The sequence below is a fragment of the Puntigrus tetrazona genome, unplaced genomic scaffold (assembly GCF_018831695.1).
Source record: "Puntigrus tetrazona isolate hp1 unplaced genomic scaffold, ASM1883169v1 S000000003, whole genome shotgun sequence".
NCBI lineage: Eukaryota > Metazoa > Chordata > Actinopteri > Cypriniformes > Cyprinidae > Puntigrus > Puntigrus tetrazona.
The window spans coordinates 319,471-339,344 of record NW_025047683.1 but is presented as its reverse complement, the minus strand read 5'-3'; the positions used below and the strand labels follow the sequence as shown (position 1 = coordinate 339,344).

At 38.9% G+C, this 19,874-nt stretch overlaps 2 protein-coding genes across 2 annotated transcripts in view; both read left to right on the top strand.

Moving 5' to 3' along the window:
* The window catches only part of LOC122331860 (NACHT, LRR and PYD domains-containing protein 12-like), a 122,380-nt gene that overhangs the window by 67,132 nt on the left and 35,374 nt on the right, over positions 1 to 19,874 (top strand).
* On the top strand, positions 7,572 to 16,738 carry LOC122331861 (NACHT, LRR and PYD domains-containing protein 3-like). Its single transcript, XM_043229403.1, has 5 exons — positions 7,572 to 7,599; positions 7,913 to 9,683; positions 9,838 to 10,008; positions 15,687 to 15,860; positions 16,681 to 16,738. Exons 2-5 carry the CDS (start codon positions 7,948 to 7,950, stop codon positions 16,736 to 16,738), a joined length of 2,139 nt encoding a protein of 712 aa, XP_043085338.1. The 5' UTR covers positions 7,572 to 7,599; positions 7,913 to 7,947.

Genomic DNA, 19,874 nt, shown 5'->3' with positions numbered 1-19,874 from the left:
GTTCACTCAAATACTCTCCAGAGTTAAGCAGAAATCGAATTGCCTTCGTGACACAATTAACAGCAAGGGGGTAACAAAAGTAAGTCTTGAATTAACAAAGTAATAACGAAAGAACGACAAAAGACGGTTTGCTACAGGATTGGACAGCCGCCCGCTGGCTGAATAGCAGGACGACTGACAACACGCAGGCAGCACCAGGCCGCTTTTAAAGTGTTAGGTCCGGCCTGATTAGTTGCCCAAAACTCGGTCGTCACCCAATAGGGAAACCTAAATATGACAAAAAGTAGAGGGAGAGAGAAAACAACAAATACAAAAGCAAACAAATACGAGGGACGTAACAGCATTGATCTTCGACCAGGGCCTCTGGATTCCGTTTTGCAGGAAAAGGGGGACCCTTACAAGAGGAGGTCATGACTAAGATCCTAATTCTCTGACGAGAAAAGAGCTACTGAGTTAAGTGGTTGGATTGCATGATCCCAGTGGCCTGGTCACACCCGTTAAGCAAAAAAGGACTATCCTTGAACGAAAGGCATTTCAGGAAGCAGGTGGAAACTTAACCAAAGATGTATAGGATAAACTACTGTCTGAAAGCCTCAGAGAAGAAGTCATCAAATTGTTTGAAGAGTATATGCAACTTGGTAAGGTAACGTTCCTGAGAGGTTCAACACTTGCAGGCTGGAAAGGAAGACCGTGGGGAATTACATTCTCTGATGGAAGTTAATAAGACCTATGGAGCTGTGGCATATTTCAGGTGGCCTTCTCGATTCTCATGGCCTATTGGGCCATAGGCTGTCCATGCCTGCTGGGAGTGAGAGCTCATTCCACCAGGGGCATGGCTGCCATGGCAGCCTTGGTGAATGGGGCGCTTCTAGCAGATAGTACACCTAATACATTCACTAGATTTTACAATATCTAAATGGTGCCGGTCTCCTCTCGAGTGCTCAAGTTTCCTTCATCATGGAACGAGGGTGACCGTACGTAGCCTAGACGTTTTCATGGATGAAGAAAAAATTATTTCTTTTTGGGTACTAGTGTCCCTGACAGTAAACATCCTTTTCCTCATCTGTTAATTCAACCAAGTTTAGAAGAGTGTTCAGGTTGTTTCTTTTAATCATGCTTTAAAAAAAGATGATAGCCCTGGGATTCTGTTTTAAAATTTGGTTTAAAAAGTTTAATAAATGTTCTTATCCTGAAACATTTATTCTGTATTATACAATTATGTACACACTTTAAATGTAACTATACATTTGTAATCCACCCACCTTTTAAAAGACAACAAAGTCTAACTGAACATTTCAAGAGGGAACATGGTATTTCTGTGTTTGTGACAAGGAACAAAAATGGTGAAAATCCTGTTAAACAGCACCAAGAAAAAGATTAAATCTTACATTTTCACAGTGCCTTCTGAAAGATGGGCCTTTTGGAGCATGAACCTGTACGAGATGGGTATGATAAAAGGACCTGCCATCTTAGGAAATGCTTAATTTTAAACAGGCCCAGAGACAAAAGTAATGCTTGGAGGCTCTGAAATTACAATTTGATATTCAAGCACTGCAGAGCTCACCAGTAACACAGACTGATGTGGAATGACCTGGTTTTATTTACTGAATGAATTACTCAGTCTTCTCCTTTTATTTCCCTGAACTTACTGATGGGAAAGTTCTTGTCTGTCCGGTCTGTCAGGTTTCCAGTTTTTTTAAAGTTTGAATGTCTGGTTGCATAATCAGCACTTTGTGCATCTACTGTGTCGGACACGGTAGAAATCTACTGTATGAGTGTTTCTCTGGAGAGATGTGTTTGGAACCTCTAGTTCAATGATCACATCTAAAGCAAGCAGAAGTACAACATTAGTGTCAGGCTTCATTTGTAGTTGTTATGGATTAAGGTTAATTTGAGTCATCCGATATATACTTTTTAAAGACTAACTGATGTTCAAACTATTTTCACGAAGGTCCTAAACTTAACATTGAATGACCAGGCAACAATTTTACAACGTGTGATTTGCACCAATAGAAAGAGGGAAAATTTTAAAAATACTCGTAATTGACCATCAAAACAAGCGTTAAATATATTTTTGAAATAAATAAATTAAGCTCTAGTGAGATAAGTCATGTATAATTATGACTGTTTAATTGAATTCATTTGGAAAATGACTAACTTCTCATTGGGTCGCATCTGAAAGTGGGTGGATACCGTAGCCTTTGTGATGTTTACACTTGATTGTAGGAATACTTTTCTCACTTTTGAAAAGAAGATCATGAATCTTTTTCATTTGCTCATGTAGCAAGATAAGTGAACATTAAGGGAAAGCAAAGACATTTTGAGAAGTTGTCTAGAAACTGAACGTTTTGATCAAAGCAAGTCTTCAGCTGTGGAGCAGAAAGACACTTCCTTATTCATGTAAGTAAAGATTAAATACTGTCTTAATCATGAAACATTCAAATATGAACAAACAGGATTCACTCTAATGTGCTATAAACATTTTTTAAACGTGTATATATATATATATATATATATATATATATATATATATATATATATATATATATATATATATATATATATATAGTTGAGGGACACAGGAAGTTTTCCCAATTTTGTAAGTTTGCCTTGTTTATTTGAGTGATGCCTTGTATTGTGAACACATTGTGATGTGTTACTGATTTAATATTTAATATTGTATTCTTTTATTTGATAAGTATTTATAAAATACACAGTACACATGGTATTGTATTAACTTTATTGAATAGTAGAAAGAAAGACCACCACAGCATCATGTTTAAAAGTAGTTTATTGAGAAAAGACATTAGGTATGATATATGTAGCATTTAGTTAAAGTATAGCCAGAGATAAAATATGTATTAGTAAGAACATTGAAGAATAGGAATGTTACCGTTGAGTGCTGAGTTCCCGACGTGGAGAGGAGGACATTTTAGAAAGATCTTCACAGAAGAGCAGACTGATAAGATGGATGTGTTTTTATAGTGAGCTTCTTGAGAGGTAGGTCTCCAGCTGTATGGGACTTTCCCAAAAAGTGTCGACTTGCACCTGTAGTCTATAGCACTTAGAAGTGAGCCAGAAGTTAAAGCTGCACCTCGGTGACACCCTTCTCCTAACAACCGAGCAGATTACACGACTTTGTTTTTACTTCTATTTTATAGCAGACTCGACTTACTTTACCTAACCTGAGGATAAACAAAATAAGGTAGAAGGTGCAGGAGATTTGAGCACCATAAAAAACCTCCATAAGAACAACTAAGAAATACAGTATACAAGTTCACAATTAATAAGATTACATGATGTAAAATTAATTCTAAACCGAAGGTCATGGTAACCCACTGATAATGTCTTAAGTATTACCAAACACTTCAGAGGGAGTTACTAATGATTAGTAAATATGCAGCTACACTTAAGGTATTACTATCCAATACCTTACATACATCTCAAAAGCTTACAAATACGTCAGGGAGTTATGAGGATTTTTACTTCAGAATATTGACCCCTTTAGAAGTATTTGGTAATACTTGAGTCATTACTAGTATTCTACCATCGTCCTCATTTTGAATCTGATTATTTATGATACATAATCTACATTAAATATGAACCTGTATACAGTAGTTCTTAGGAGTTCTCCAGGATATATCAAAACAGTAGTTTCAACTGAGTGCTATTACTTACTAAATTGTTAAGTTTCTTTTTAGGTAATAGTAGTTATTACAGTGTTAATAGTGCATTAGTCATTTGTTTCTGTGTAGTTATTCATTAACGACATGTTAAAGACATATGGTTTCCAAAGAGCTTTTTACTCTGAACCAGCAGGTTTGTGAGTTCTTCCACATGTTACGGTAGTGTTCATTCCCTTTGTCGTATTATGGGTTCAACAGTCCTTTCAAATTTATCTTTGTCTATTGTCCAAGTATGTGCTCTAACAATCAACCCTGTCTCAAAATCTGTCTAAAAACTGTAACACAACATCCTTTTTTTACTTTTAAATGTCTTTCCAAAGGGGAAATGGAGTTAGGGTTGCTCTGCCCACATTCCTTTCAGCAATAAACTAGTGCTATCAGATTGGTTGCCATGCAACCAGAGAAGTGGAATAATCATGTTGAAAATGTAATGTAATGTCATTTTTTACCACATTTACTGTGACCAAAATGATCAGAGTTATCAGTATTAACAATGTATTGTTAAAATGTGTTGAAGATTTTCAAAAAGCACTGACACATAAATCACTTTAAGTTTCATATTTAAAAACCAACAAACAATAAATAAAATTACTTTTTGTTTGTTTAAATCACTAAAACAATGACATTACCAATGCTGTTCGGATTTTAAATGACTACTTCACATAAAAAAATATCTAATGCAAATGTTCAAATAAATCTTGAGTAAAGGTAAACGTATTACTGGATCTGTTACTTTGCTTTAAGCTGGACAATATTTATTTATAGTAAGTCATTCAAGTCACTGTAATCTAATATGGATTTGATTATAATTAAAACATTTTAACTGTAATTCTAACTGTGGGGAATTTTATTATGATTTATCATTAAACAAGTAATTGTTACATCCTTGTTGTAATTACTGGAGTTACGTTACGATTAGTAACTAGTCCAGCTGATCACAACAATTATACAAAAACACTTGTTGTTTTACACACATACGTTATTTTATAAACAACATAGTTGTGAGATGCAATAAAACTTTAGACACATACATAACCACGAAAGACAATACTTTTAACAAAAGACATTTTTCTGATAAAAAGTGTGCAAACTCAAGTATTTTTGAAGATTGTTTCTGTCCAATCCGCTCGTTTTATGGTCTTTTACCACATCTGTCGTAATTTTTTTCGTCAGGCAGTAACATCGGGTATACGATCGTATTTGTAAGTTGAGGCTGTGTTACTTTGATTCTGGCACCCAACATCACAAGAAGATGATAGGTTAAGCTCCTTATGAAGCCACCTCAGTCTTCCCTTTGTTTTGCATCCAGCTAAAGTCATTACATTTAATTGTCCTGGTCAATATTGCTGATCAGAAGAGTCTGATAAGAAAGTCTACCCATAAAACACTAAAACTTTAGTCACGAAGATTAAAAGAGGGCACCATCACCTAAAAAAACACCAATTCGACTCCATTACCTACAATCCCTACCTGGGACTAATTACAGCCAGGTGGGCTTCTGTTAGCAGTGTCCAAACACCGTGTTTGATTCTGCCGCCATTGACCTCGTTTCTGACCTCATTGCTCCTGATTACTACCTGCCCCGCAAATTGCCTGGTAAACGTTTAGGTCTCTGCTGTTCTAGACACTGTCAATAGACCCGTTTGTCTACCATTCTGTACTAATAAAACTGCAAATGGATCTAGCTGCTTCTGACGCTTCATTACAGAAGACCTAGCCATCACAGGATCAAGCAGCCCTGTATTGGGGGTTGAGGTTGCTCCTCACAGCTAAAACATAAACAGATTTAATACGAATGAGATTATGGGCCGATCGACCCAAGGGAGGAAGCGAAAAGCATTTTTCACATTTGCATATAACAAGTCCAAAGTTCAACAGTCTCTGGTATCACGTCCACATACTGTGTAAATGTAGAAAGAGCATTATATAGAGAAGAAAGATCTACACACATTATCTGAAGTGAGTGATTTATCTTTCCTTGGTTTTTTGAGACTTTGATGCTGTGGTGAAGCAACTTTGATGATTTTATTTATTTAAACATATTTCGTTATCAACAGATGTTCAGGTGTTTCTGTGTAAGGAAATCACAGAAAGGTTCTCATATTGTTCTCACACGGTGTGCTTTTGAGTATAAATGAGTCAATGAGTCATTTCTTATGTGCTCTTAACTCTTAAAGTGAGAAACTATCGATCAGTAGCTTCAGGCTGTCTGCAGACAGTTTTGATGTAAAATTGCATCATTGTATGATTGAACAATTAAATAAATGGAGCTGTGTTTCATTAACAGGTCAATGACGTGACAGTTACATTTTCTGTCTAATTGCATTTTATAAATGGCAAATGTTTAAATGCATAAAAAAACTCTATAAATATTTAAAAAGTATTCTGTTATTCAAAGTGTCAAAATATCATGTGGTATGACCGCTCGGCTTGGATCCTCAGCCAAGGTGGGACTAAAAATGGTACCAGGTTGTGTTCTCGGTGGAAAAACCCTCAAAAGCAAGCCGCACACTTTAACCGTACCAAGTAGTGAAAAGCACGATTAGCAGCCTTTTAATTGGGTGATGACATTATTAGTTAAATAGTTGTGAGTCCAATTGGGTCACATGTTGCAAGATTTACCATAACAGCAAATAAATTGTTTTAATGTGTGCTTAAAATTGAAAAAGAGTATCTGAATTGGCCCAATTGCTTTTGAAATAGCAGAACCAGCCATGAGAAGTCATGATTTGAATTTTTGCTGTTTTTGAAGGATGTTTTGTCTTTTATCAGTAATTATGTCACCAAATGGTTTGTCCGATATACTGTGTGTGACAATAAACATCTAAATAATCATTATACATGGTTAGTAAATAACACTAAAATACAAAATGTAATAATGTCATGTACTGTACTGATTCTACACTTCCTCCTTGTGCGCCCTCATATGGGAGACATACTCATGGTCTTCACGGTCAAAAGTACCTGGACACCATCTAATATTTTGTTTAACAATATTTTTCTTTCTTTTTATATATTTCTTTTGTATAATTATTACTATATGTTATCATATAGATATATGTTTCGCATTATTTTGTTATTACTGCATTATTAAGAGTTAATAAAATGTAAAACTGTAACTTGAATGCAGTGTGACTTTGGATAATAGCATCTGCTAAATGCATATATGTAAATTTAAATTATTACTACAGTAAACTATAAAAACCAAAAGCATTTTTTACGACCATTTAGCTTTTTTGAATCATGCCCTGAAATGTTTTTGTGTTCCATACCAAGTGTCATAAAAGCATTAGACAAACATTCAGATCTGTTTACATCAGGTTTAGTTTTTTAGATTCGTATGCGTCTATTTACAGCTTCATAATCATAATAAGATTTGAGGACTTAGGTCCACATGTTAAGAGTGGAAGTATTCAGATCTTTTCTTATTCTTGACCTGCAGTCGTGAGTTGGTGAAGGACGATGGCGTCTGTTGAAAAGCTGCTCGTGGACTCACTGAAGGATCTGGTAGAAGCTGAACTGAAGGAGTTTCAGTGGAACTTAGTGAATTTACGTCTTGAGCATCTTTCAAGGTCTGAATTGGAAAAGGCAGATAGATTCGACACAGTGGACAAAATGGTCAAATGTTTTGGACCAGACAAAGCTGTGAAGGTCATGATAGACATCCTGAGACAGATGAGCAAGAATAATCTGGCTGAATGGTTGGAGAATGAACACAAGCGAGGTAAAATTTTAAATCACTGTGACAACAACATGTTTAAATATTTTAAAGTTAAACTATTTGCCCTCTTTGCTCTACTGTTATGCTTGTGAGATATATGTTTCCCAGTGAGTAATTCTCTCTATATCTCTCACAGCCTCAGACTGAGGGGCGATATGAAGACATCTGTAGGTAATTCACAACATATCTCAAGTAAATATCAATCACTGTTTGCAAACAAAAACAAGAAAACATAACGCAAGTAGCAATTACAGATTTTATACAAATATAAGGAAGTAACAAAATGTTTCACTATGGTTTTAGTTCACAATGCTCTAAAACAGAGATACAAAACACAAGACAAACATATTCAGACATTTTAAAACTGTATTCAAACTATGAAGTGTGACTTTTAGAAGTATGATTTCTAATCTGTCTGCATTGGTAATTAATAAGAATTATCATGCCGTTATGCAAATATTTCTCAAATACCCCTCCCCCGTTTATCTTATTTATGTTTTTACAGAGCTGAAAAACTTTTTTAAAACTCACAAAGCAAACATGAAGAAGAACGTAGAATATATCATTGAGGGCAACATAGAAAATGAAGCAAAACTTAAGGCTGTTTACACAGAACTGTTCATCACAGAGGGAGATATGAAAAATGTCAATCAGGAACATGAGATTTTGAAGATTGATGATGCTTTCAAAAACAAAAAAACACAGGGCAAACCAATCAAATGCAATGATATATTTACCGAACTGAGGAAAAACAGTGAGAAAAAAATTGTTCTCACTAAGGGCATCGCTGGCATTGGAAAAACTGTCTCTGTGCACAAGTTCATCCTGGACTGGGCAGAAGGAAAAGCCAATCAAGATATACACTGTGTGTTCCTGCTTCCATTCAGAGAGATTAACTTAATGACAAATGAACATTTCAGTCTCCTTGAGCTTCTGCTGGAATTTTATCCTGAACTGAATGACCTGGAGAAATCAAAGCTATATAAGGAATGTAAGATAGCATTTATATTTGATGGACTTGATGAGAGTCGTCTGCCTCTAAATTTTAATAGTAGATCACTGAACACTGTTGAGAAAAAAGCATCTGTGGATGTGCTCTTTACAAGTCTGGTCAAAGGGACTCTGCTTCCATCAGCTCTTGTCTGGGTCACATCACGACCAGCAGCAGCCAATCAGATTCCTCCTCAGTATGTGGGGTTGTTCACAGAGGTGCGAGGATTCACTGACCAACAGAAGGAGGAGTACTTCAGAAAGAGATTCACAGATGAGAGTCTGTCCTCCAGAATCATCTCACACATTAAGACTTCTCGTAGTCTCTACATCATGTGCCACATTCCTGTATTTTGCTGGTTCACAGCCACAGTACTTCAGGATATTCTCACTGAGAACAATGAAGAGAACACAACTCTTACTGAAATGTACATTCACTTCCTGCTTATACAGATGGACATGAAGAGCCAGAAATATGATGATCAACAAGAAAGAGAATGTTCAGAGCACTTACAATTAAATAAAGAGATGATTTTAAAGTTAGCCAAGTTAGCATTTGAACAGTTGAAGAAGGAAAACATTGTGTTCTATAAGGAAGATTTAAAAGAATGTGGTATTGATGCGAGTAAAGACACTGAGTTCACAGGAATGATCGCTGAGATCTTCAAAAGGGAATACAGACTTCATGGAGCAAAGGTCTTCAGCTTTGTGCATCTGAGTGTTCAAGAGTTTCTTGCTGCAGTGCATGTGTTCATCTGTTACCTGAACAAGAACATTCAGGGGCTTCAGTTTTTCTTTGATGAGCCAAAAGAAAATGTCACATTGGAGGAGTTACTGCAGAAGGCCATTGATAAAGCCATGAAGAGTAAGAGAGGGCATCTGGATCTGTTCCTGCGGTTTCTGATGGGCATTTCTCTAGAATCCAGTCAAAACCTGCTCAAAGGCCTGATCACACACCCTGAAGACACCACAGAGAGCATCAAAGAAGTAACTAAATGTATTAAACAAAAACAAAACACGTACAATATCTCAGATGAAGCTCTAGTCAACTTATTCTACTGCTTACTTGAGCTGAAGGATAATTCATTATATGAGGAAATACAGAGTTACCTCAGTTCAAATGAACATCCAGGAAGAGATCTCTCATCTTCAATGTGCACAGTGTTGACCTACATACTGCTGACAACAGAGAAGGTGCTGGATGAGTTCAACCCAAAGAGGTTCACATCATCATCTTTCAACTACACAAGACTCATTCCAGCTGTGAGATGCTGCAGAAAAGCTCTGTGAGTATTTCACTGACTGCTGTTTTACGTCACTAATCAATGAAATGTAAATGCAAAGTGAAATTTTCCCCCGATTATGAAGTGAAAAATAATTTATTGCAGAAAAAAACTGAACATCAGTAGATAATCAGGCTAAAACATTCTATTTTGGCAGATTTGACAGCTGTGGTTTTAATGAAACATGCTGTGAAACTCTGTCTTCTGCTCTACAATCATCAAACTATCTGACAGAGCTGAACCTGAGTGATAATCACCTGCAGGATTCAGGAGTGAAGCTGCTTTCTGATGGACTGAAGAGTTCACACTGTCGACTAAACATACTGAGGTTTGACAATCACACACGTTTGAAAATTACTATGTTCAAATATGCTAATAAATAGGTGTTATGTATATGTAGCAGATATTTCAGTATGATTGTATCAGTGTTATTTTATCTAATCAAAAAACAACAAAAATTTTGTAATACCGTTTTCCACTTATGAGATGAAATAAGACCTTAATGATTTTTAACAGTTTGTTCAAAAAAAGTTATATAATTAAGTTTATTTAAAAACATTTTACAGTCTTAGATGGGACAGGATATATAGTCTATACAGTACAAATGTACTGTTTCTACGGAAAGTATTTGTAATAGAAAACAAATGTATGTATGTGCGCTTAATGCACTTGTAAAAATAGACAATATGAACACTAAATATGAATGCAACCAGTATCCAATAAAAGAGCACTTAATTAAAGCATAAAGCAATTATAGCACTTAAAGTTTGTTTTCACAGAAAATCTGAAAATGTTAATCTATGTGTAGCGGGAAATTTCACTACAGTGTAGGGGGTACAAAGATGTTAAGTTTATCTTGGACAACTAGAGCTTCAAGTTCTAGGTCTTTAACTACTAGTACATCTAATTCCTGTACTTAAATTTATAAGTATGCTTTTACCTGCCTTATTAGGTGTCTTTTGTGGCCACGACTGACGAGGATTGAAGTTCTGAAAGTTAATGTACACGGTAGCTCTCTAAATATAGAAATACTAATCCTTCTTTCCCTCTATCAGCCCACAAGACAGAAGGAATGCCCCTACTCCAAAATGAAAATGTTAATTTATTTTCAGTGTTTTGAAGATGTATAGGGAAATACCAAAAAAACAATAAAGAATGCACAATGCTAAACTTACTTGTGGTGACAATTAACAGCAGTACGTTCAAAATCAAATAAATATAAAAAAAGAAAAAATGTCAACCTTTTACCTCACCACAGAACTGGGCTGGTACTGGAGTGTCCATATATGGCAGGGTAATCTTTGCAATTTCTGAAAACCTGTTTAAATCAAGTCTTCTCTTCCCCAAAAAACAAGAAAGAACACTTCAGCGAAAATTAGCAAAAATCACTGTCCACGTAAATACTTCGGGTAAGCAGAAAAATCTCCTGTTCACGAAGGAACAAATGAATACAGTTCTGTTGACTATAAATTACAAAAATCTACAATGCCATTCGTGTCCATGCAGCGGCAGTAACGTGTCAAAAACAGCTAATGGAGAACTTTCCAGAAAAAAAAAAGAATTTACTCGATCAAAAAAAAAAACAGCTTTGACTTCAAATCTACAAAAATACTGTCCATTGTATTCTTCCGGAAGCAAACTGAAGATAAACGAAAATAAAGCTCTTTCCAGGCGGAGTCAAAAACACTCACGTACACTCTCTCCGCAGTGTAATGGTCGACGCCCTATTGCATCACACTGGCTCACAGTTCAGCTTCAACGAAATTCTCGGTGACAACGTCCACAGCAGCAGCACAAGCTCAGTCCAGCTCCTCGTCAGCTCACCTCGAAACTCGCAAACTGCTGTCAATTATAAGCAAAAAAACTGAGAGAGTTGGGCTTTATTTCTTTTAATTTCAGTTTCTTCTGTCTCTCGATCTCACTTTTCTTCTTCACGCTCCGCCACGCCCTTCACTTCCATCTCTGTTTCACAAAAACACATTTCAAAATTAAAGTATTTGAATACCTCCACATATGGTTAATAAATTGCCAACAAAGCATTATCTATCACATATGTTGTATTTATGGTGACTATAGTTAGTTAGTTGAAAATTTGCAGGTTTTACTTACCTTGATGTATGCGACTTTTTCTTTCAGTCAAATCCAATCAAATTCAATTGTCCTAGTCCCTCCAAGTCTTTCCATTGTATTTATCATGTGGTCGCTTTTAACAGTTTAGAACACATAACTTATTAGTAATAAGACTTCCCTCAATTGGCTCTTGGGAGGGTTGAACCACCCGCCTACTAAAATGATAGAGATTAAAAATGGCAGTTTTTTTAAATTTTGAAAAGAAAAAAATCCCATACACCTAGGATGCTTCAAAGGTATGTAAAACATCTAATTTTCATTTAGAATTTTAAAGGGGGAACTAACTCTTTAAGCATGTTCAACTGCAGAGACAATCAGTGATGAACCCACCACTTTTATATAGTCTAGTAATGTAATAAATAGATTAGATTAGATTAGATTCAACTTTATTGTCATTACACATGTACAAGTACAGGGTAACAAAATGCAGTTTAGGTCTAACCAGGAGTGCAATAAGCAGCAAGTGCAGGATATAGGTAAAAATATAAATTACAAAGATAAATATGTGATAAATATGTACAAATTAAATTACAGATGAGAAGGGGGAATTTACAGTGATTATGTGTAAACAATTTACAGATCGTTATGTACATAAGAAAGAGCAGGATATACAGGATATGTATAGACAATTTTACAAGAGTATGTACAGTGGATATGTACATACATTTACAAAGATATATACAGTGGAGTGCAATGAATGTTAACAGTGCATTTTTGTATTTTTGTTTTTAATGGGGTGGGTGGGGCAGACATCAGTGGGGGTAGAATTCAGTAGTGAGACAGCTCTGGTAAAAAGCTGTTCCTCAGTCTACTTGTTCTAGTCCGGGAATCTGAACTGCCTGCCGGATGGCAGGAGGGAAAACAGTTTGTGGGCAGGGTGAGAGGAGTCCTTAAGAATACTGCGGCTCTTGATGCAAACAGTGTCTCTTCTCTGGATCTCTCAATGGATGGAAGTGGAGTTCCTGTGATGCGCTGGGCAATTTTCACCACCTGCTGCAGTGCTCTTACGCTCAGCAACAGAGCAGCTCCTATACCAGACTGTGACACAGTTTGTTAGGATGCTCTCATTGTGTACAGCGATAGAAGTTCACCAGGATGGCTGAGGACAGCTGGTTCTTCTTAAGTTTCCTCAGAAAGAATAAAAGCTGGTGAGCCTTCTTGACCAGGCTGGAGGTGTTGGTGGTCCAGGACAGATCTTCAGTGATGTGGGTTCCCAGGAACTTGATGCATGAGACAGGCTCCACAGCAATCCCATTAATGTGGATGGGGATCATGTGTGCCTCTTCTCACCTTCCTGAAGTCCACAATGAGCTCCTTGGTTTTGGTGGTGTTAAGGAGCAGATTATTGTCTTTGCACCACGTGGCCAGATGCTGGACCTCTTCTCTGTAGGCAGTCTCATCGTTGTTGCTGATGAGACCGATCACCGTAGTGTCATCTGCAAACTTGATGATGGAGTTAGATCCAAACACAGGCCTACAGTCATGGGTGAAGAGGAGAGTAGAGGAAGGGGGCTCAGCACACAGCCTTGTGGTACACCAGTGTTGAGAGTGATAGTGGTGGAACAGATGTGCCCTGACCTAACATGCTGAGGTCTGTTGGTCAGGAAGTCCATAACCCAGTTGCACAGTGAGGTGTTAATGTCCAGATCTCTGAGTTTGGTGATTAACTTAGAGGGTATGACCATGTTGAATGCTGAACTGAAGTCAACAAACAGCATCCGTGCGTAAGTATTTTTATTGTCCAAGTGTGTGAGTACGGAGTGCAGTGCGATGGAGACTGCATCCTCAGTGCTCCTATTGCCTTGATAGGCAAACTGGTGGGGGTCCAGTGTGGAAGGCAGAGAGTCCTTCAGATGTGACAGGACTAGTCGTCAAAGCACTTCATAACGATGGGTGTGAGTGCTACAGGGCGGTAGTCGCTTAGGCACACTGGGCTAGAGATTTTGGCACTGGCACAATAGAGGTGGATTTGAAGCATGTTGGTACAGGTGCTTGGGCAAGGGACATGTTGAAAATGTCCGCGAATACCCTCAGCTGCTGCTCTGCACATGCCCGTGTCAATGCCGCCCAGGGATACCGCCTGGTCCAGCAGCCTTGCGCGCGCTGATCCAGCTTAGTGCAGTGTAAACCTCTGAGGAGGTGAGGTGATGTGGGTGGGTCGGTTGAGGGGAGAGATCTGGTGACCGCTTCATTATTATCCCTTTCAAAGCTTAGCATAAAAGTCATTAAGCCTGTTCAGAAAGAAGACATTAGGTGCTGGGGGTGGAGTGGTAGGGCTTTGTAATTACTGATGGCCTGGATGCCCTGCCACATGCGCCGAGGGTCAGAGTTGGAAAAGTGCTCCTCTAACTTCAGCTTGTAGCAGTACTTGGCCTTTTGATGCCCTCTTCAGATTTGCCCTGAAGTGCTGTAGGCCTGTGCGTCACCTGATCTGAAGGCAGTGTTATGTGCTTTCAGAAGGCGCACCTCCTTGTTCATCCATGGCTTCTGATTTGGGTATGTGGTGATCTCTTCTGGGTAGTAACACTGTCTATGGTGGTGTTGATGTAATCCAGAACAGAGGAAGTGTAGTGGTCTATATCCGTGAGAGCCACAGGTAGCCTGGGAAGCAAACATACTCCAGTCTGTGTGTTGAAACCTGTCCTGGAGTGTGGAGTCAGCCCCGCTGGCCAGGCTTTGATGGTTCTCACTGATGGCTTCACACGGGTTGATGAGGGGGAGTACTTGGGGGGTGAGGAACAAAGGAAGGTGATCCGATTGTCCTAGATGGGGAGGGGGTCACAGCAAAGGCTTCAGCCATGTTTGTGTATACATGGTCCAAAGTTCTGTTTCTCTGGTGTGACAGAAAACGTTTTGGTGAAATTTAGGGAGGACTGCCTTCAAGTTAGAGTGATTAAAATCTCCGCAACAATAAATGCAGCCTCCGGGTGAGCAGACTGTTGTTTACTGATGGCTGCATGAAGTTCGTTCATAAAGCAAGCTTGGCATCAGCATTGGGAGGAATATAAGCAGCAGTTATGATGGTGGATGTGAACTCCCGGGCAGATAAAACGGTCTACTCTTAATTATGAGAAACTCTAGGTTGGCTGAGCAGTGTCTCCCAACGATAACAGAGTTTGTGCACCAAGCATTGTTAATATAAATGCACAATCCCGCCCTCTGGTCTTACCGAGTCATCCGCCGCTCTGTCTGCCCGGAATGTGGGTGTCCAGCTATGCTGATAGCATGGTCAGGTATACTGCTGTTTAGCCATGTTTCGTGAAGATCATGACATTGCAGTTCTGGAAGTTTTTGTTGTATCTGATGCGAGTCGACCTCTCTAGCCCATTTTGTTCACCAGTGACCGTGACATTGGCAAGGAAAAAATGCTGGGTAAAGAGAGCTGATGTGGTGTTAGCTTTAGCTTAGCTCTTAGCCCTCCGCGCTTCCCGCCTTTGTTTACGATCGCGCCATTGCTCGAAAGCACTTCCGCCCGCCGAAGAGTGCTCAGCCTCGGCTGTTCTGACGATCTCCGGGACGAGTTGAAGGTTGCTTAAAACTGTCTGAAAATGATGAACCAATATCCAAAAGCTCATGTCGGGTGTACGATGTAAAGGCACTGCTGTTCTGCATGAACAGACCCGAAAAGAGCAGGTAAAATACTGCAAAACTGCAGAAACTGGAGAGACGCTGAGCCTCGCGATGTGTACGCGCCGCCATCTTGGTCGTGTCTTGGTCGTATAACTAATGAAATATAATAGTTTTGAAAAAATTTAGTAGTGCATTGTTATTATATTCCTGTTATAAAGTGTTATTCAGTACAAACATGCATTCCAAAGTGTAAACTATATAGCCTGATAAATTAACATCAATATGTCAATTGTCTTCTTTTCACAGGCTGTGTGGGTGTCATCTTACTGCTCTGTCCTGTGAAAGTTTATCTTCAACTTTACAATCCTCAAACTCTGTCCTGAGAGAGATGGACCTGAGTAACAATGACCTGCAGGATTCAGGAGTGATGCTTCTTTTGGATGGAATGAAGAGTCCAAACTGTAGACTGAAGATACTGAGGTTTGAGTTTGAAGCACTTCATTATTTATTTATTATTTTAAAATTCCAATAATATTAATATTAATTTTTTTTACAATTACCATATTCATATTTTTTTAGATTTTCCACATGTAATCTCACTGCACAGTCTTGTGGGAGTTTGTCTTCAGTTTTACAATCCTCAAACTCTGTCCTGAAAAAGCTGGACCTGAGTAACAATGATCTGCAGGATTCAGGAGTGAAGCTTCTTTCTGAAGGACTGAAGAGTCCAAACTCTAGACTGAAGATACTGAGGTTTGAGTTTGAAATACTTTGTTATTTACTCATTAAAAAATCCTTTTGTTTAGAATGCATGCAAAAACCGTGTATGCAATTAGCGTGTTAATCTTGTATAGATTTTCTACATGTAATCTCACTGCACAGTGTGCAATATCACAGAAGATATAATATCATAATTGTTGTTTTAATGATATGAGATTTGAAATTACCTAGTAGTTTTGCAAAAGTCTAGACTAGTGAGTGTGCACATTTAGAGTGATTTTTAATTACCATGATGTAACAATTTAGTTCACTGAAGACGAGCATAGTGAGAACTCATGTGCAGTTTTATTTACAGAGACATAATCCATAATCTAAACAAACAAATACTTGACTTGAAACACACTTGACTGAAAAATGAATAGGCTTGACTTGGCATGAACAGGATAGATTCATTGACAGCAGGTTCCCTGATAGCAAATGCACATCTCAGACACGTCAAATAGACAACTGCATTTATATCTTCAAGACATAGTTTTTTAGTGTGTTTGCTTATCTGAGCCACTGGCCTCTGCTTCCTCAGTGGAACATGCTGGAAGAAGAAAATTGGTGGAATTGAGAAGATCCTTCTCCAGTATTGAGGTATTCCTTCCACCATCCGACAATATCCCCAGTCGAAATCAGCAGATTCCCACCTTCACTTAAATTTGGCAATATGGGAGTGCTTCCCACAAGCGGTTTAACTATTTTATAATAAAACAGTCCAGTTATTTACCAGTATTAAGTGTATTAAAATGTAGAACCAATAATGAATATGCATTGCGAATAGATAATAATAGACAACTAAGGATGGCAAAGAATTTGTAGAAACAAATGGAGTGAAGACAGAATGTCTCTCCTAGGAACACATCCTTAATGTGGTGGAGGACTTTGAGTGTCTCAGGAGCTATATGGCCCTGGTAGGGTCTCCTAAAGCAAACAGGTCCTAGGTGACAAGCTAGACAAAGAGCGGTTCTGTTGGATCTGTTAGTGGAGGAGGAAGCCGGACAGTTTCGGCAGGCCCAAATGTACTGTGAAGGTCTGTTGGGCAACCCCTGAATCTGTTGGTGGACACCGGAAGTAAGGAATGGCGTTAAACTGAAGAAGGAGTCCTATCAGGCCTGGTTGGCTTGTGGGACTCTTTATTGAACAGATTGGATCCTCCAGTTTTTCAGGGAGGTGATCAGTTGACAGCTCTGCCCTCTCTTCACCTTTAATTTTGAGTTGAATATGTTTTAACAGAATTAAAAAAGCTGTGAAAGTGTTGGTTGTGGCAATTATTACACAAAACGCAGAAAGAAGCCATTACATTGGCCACTAAGGGCCTTTTTCCTATCTTATGTTTCTTTTTATTTAACTATTTTTACATAAGATTTTAGGAGCAGTATTGTTTGTGAGAGATTTCATGCTTTACATTTGCATTTAAACATATATGTCCAATATTTGTTTCTTATTGATAATGATAAATGAGCACAAAATCCTTTTTTGTGACCAACCGTATTATTGATCAGTTAAATATAAAAAGGAACAAAAACAATCTAATTCAATGTGGATTGCTGTTGTATGTTTTTGTAGGTTGTCTGGCTGCATGGTGACAGAGGAAGGCTGTGGTTATGTGTCTTCAGCTCTGACTTCAAACCCCTCACACCTGAGAGAGCTGGATCTGAGCTACAATCATGCTGGAGATTCAGGAGTGAAGCTGCTCTCTGAAAAACTGGAGGATCTAAACTGCTCACTAAATAAACTCAAGTATGTTATGCAGGAGAGGTTTTGGGGGTTTATTGTTTAACCCTTATGCAGTTTTTGTCCATTTCTGACCATAGATATTACATTTACATTTACATTTAGTCATTTTGCAGACGCTTTTATCCAAAGCGACTTACAATTGAGAGTACAACAGCGATTCATTTTTTTGAGAGACAAAAAGACAAAGTGCTTATAACACCCAGTCACAGGCAGTGTTCAAATTAGTACATGCCAGAAGGGAAGGAATAAACATGGGGGAGGAGAAGTGAGACAGAGACAGTGAGAGTATTTTTTTTTTTTTTTTTTTTTATGATGAGGTCAGGTATTGCTGAAATATGTGAGTTTTCAGCTGTTTCTTAAAGATTGACAGAGATCCATCATTCTGGATGTGTACGGGAAGATCGTTCCACCAGCCAGGAACAGAGAACGAGAAAGTTCTGGAGAGTGATTTCAAGCCTCTTTGAGATGGTACCACGAGGCGTCGCTCGCTAGCAGATCTCAGATTTCTAGAGGGCGTGTAGATTTGTAATAGTGAGTGGAAGTAGACCGGTGCCGAGTCTGTGATTGTTCTATATGCAAGCATCAGTGCCTTGAACTTGATGCGAGCTGCAATCGGTAGCCAATGTAAGGAGATAAGGAGGGGTGTAACATGGGTTCTCTTGGGCTCATTGAATACCAGCCATGCCGCTGCATTCTGAATCATTTGTAGAGGTTTTATTGTGTTTGATGGAAGTCCAGCCAGAAGAGCATTGCAATAGTCCAGTCTAGAGATGACAAGGGCCTGGACAAGTAGCTGTGCAGCTTGCTCTGTCAGAAAGGGCCTGATCTTTCTGATGTTTTGTAATGCAAACCTGCAGGATCGAGCAGTCTTTGCAATGTGATCTTTGAAGGTTAGTTGGTCATCGAGGATTACACCAAGATTTCTGACCAAGGTTGATGGGGTAATTGAAGAAGAACCTAGCTGGATGGTGAAGTCATGCTGTGTAGTTGGAGTGGCAGGGAATACAAGCAGCTCAGTCTTTGTCAGGTTGAGCTGTAGGTGGTACTCTTGCATCCATGCCGAGATGTCCGCCAGGCAACCTGAGATCCGAGTAGCTACCGTTGGATCATCTGGATGAAAAGAGAGGTAGAGCTGTGTGTCATCGGCGTAGCAGTGGTAGGAGAAGCCGTGAGCCTGTATGATGGGTCCTAGTGATGTAGTGTAGATGGAGAAGAGGAGGGGTCCAAGATCCGATCCCTGAGGAACCCCAGTGACCAGTTGATGTGCTGTGGATATTTCTCCTCCCCAGGCCACCCTAAAAAACCTACCAGTGAGATAGGATTCGAACCAACGAAGTGGGATCCCAGAGATGCCCAGTGATGAGAGGGTAGACAGCAGGATCTGATGATTCACAGTGTCAAAAGCAGCAGATAGATCCAGCAGAATGAGAACTGATGATTTGGATTCAGCTCTTGCAGTCCGCAGGGCTTCAGTGACTGAGAGCAGTGCAGTCTCAGTTGAATGGCCGCACCTGAAACCTGACTGGTTATGGTCCAGTTTGTTGTTTTGCGAAAGAAACAGTGATAGCTGGTTGAAAACCACTCTTTCAAGTGTTTTCGCTATGAATGGAAGAAGAGAGACTGGCCTGTAGTTATCAATAAGGGAAGTGTTTAAAGTGGGCTTTTTGAGCAGTGGGGTTACCCGAGCCTGCTTAAATGCTGTGGGGAAGGTGCCTGTGAGGAGAGATGTGTTGATGATGTGCGTGAGTGCTGGCAAGACTGTGGGGGAGATTGCTTGCAGAAGATGAGAGGGTATGGGGTCTAGTGGACATGTTGTTGGATGGCTGGAGAGGAGAGGTTTGGATACTTCTGCCTCAGTGAGGGAAAGTGGAGGAATCGGTAGTCGATGTGGTTGGTTGAAGGTTGTGTGTTGGGGGGGCTGAGAACTGGCTACTGATTGCTTTTGTTTTGTTTGTAAAAAATGCGGCAAAATCACAGTGATATTGAGGTGGT

Bases quoted from the DNA above. Each gene is read 5' to 3' on its own strand.
- LOC122331861 (XM_043229403.1), top strand. From the start codon at position 7,948: ATGAAGAAGAACGTAGAATATATCATTGAGGGCAACATAGAAAATGAA. The intron at 9,684-9,837 runs GTGAGTATTTCA...CTATTTTGGCAG, and splicing joins AGATGCTGCAGAAAAGCTCT to ATTTGACAGCTGTGGTTTTA. The intron at 10,009-15,686 runs GTTTGACAATCA...TTCTTTTCACAG, and splicing joins TGTCGACTAAACATACTGAG to GCTGTGTGGGTGTCATCTTA.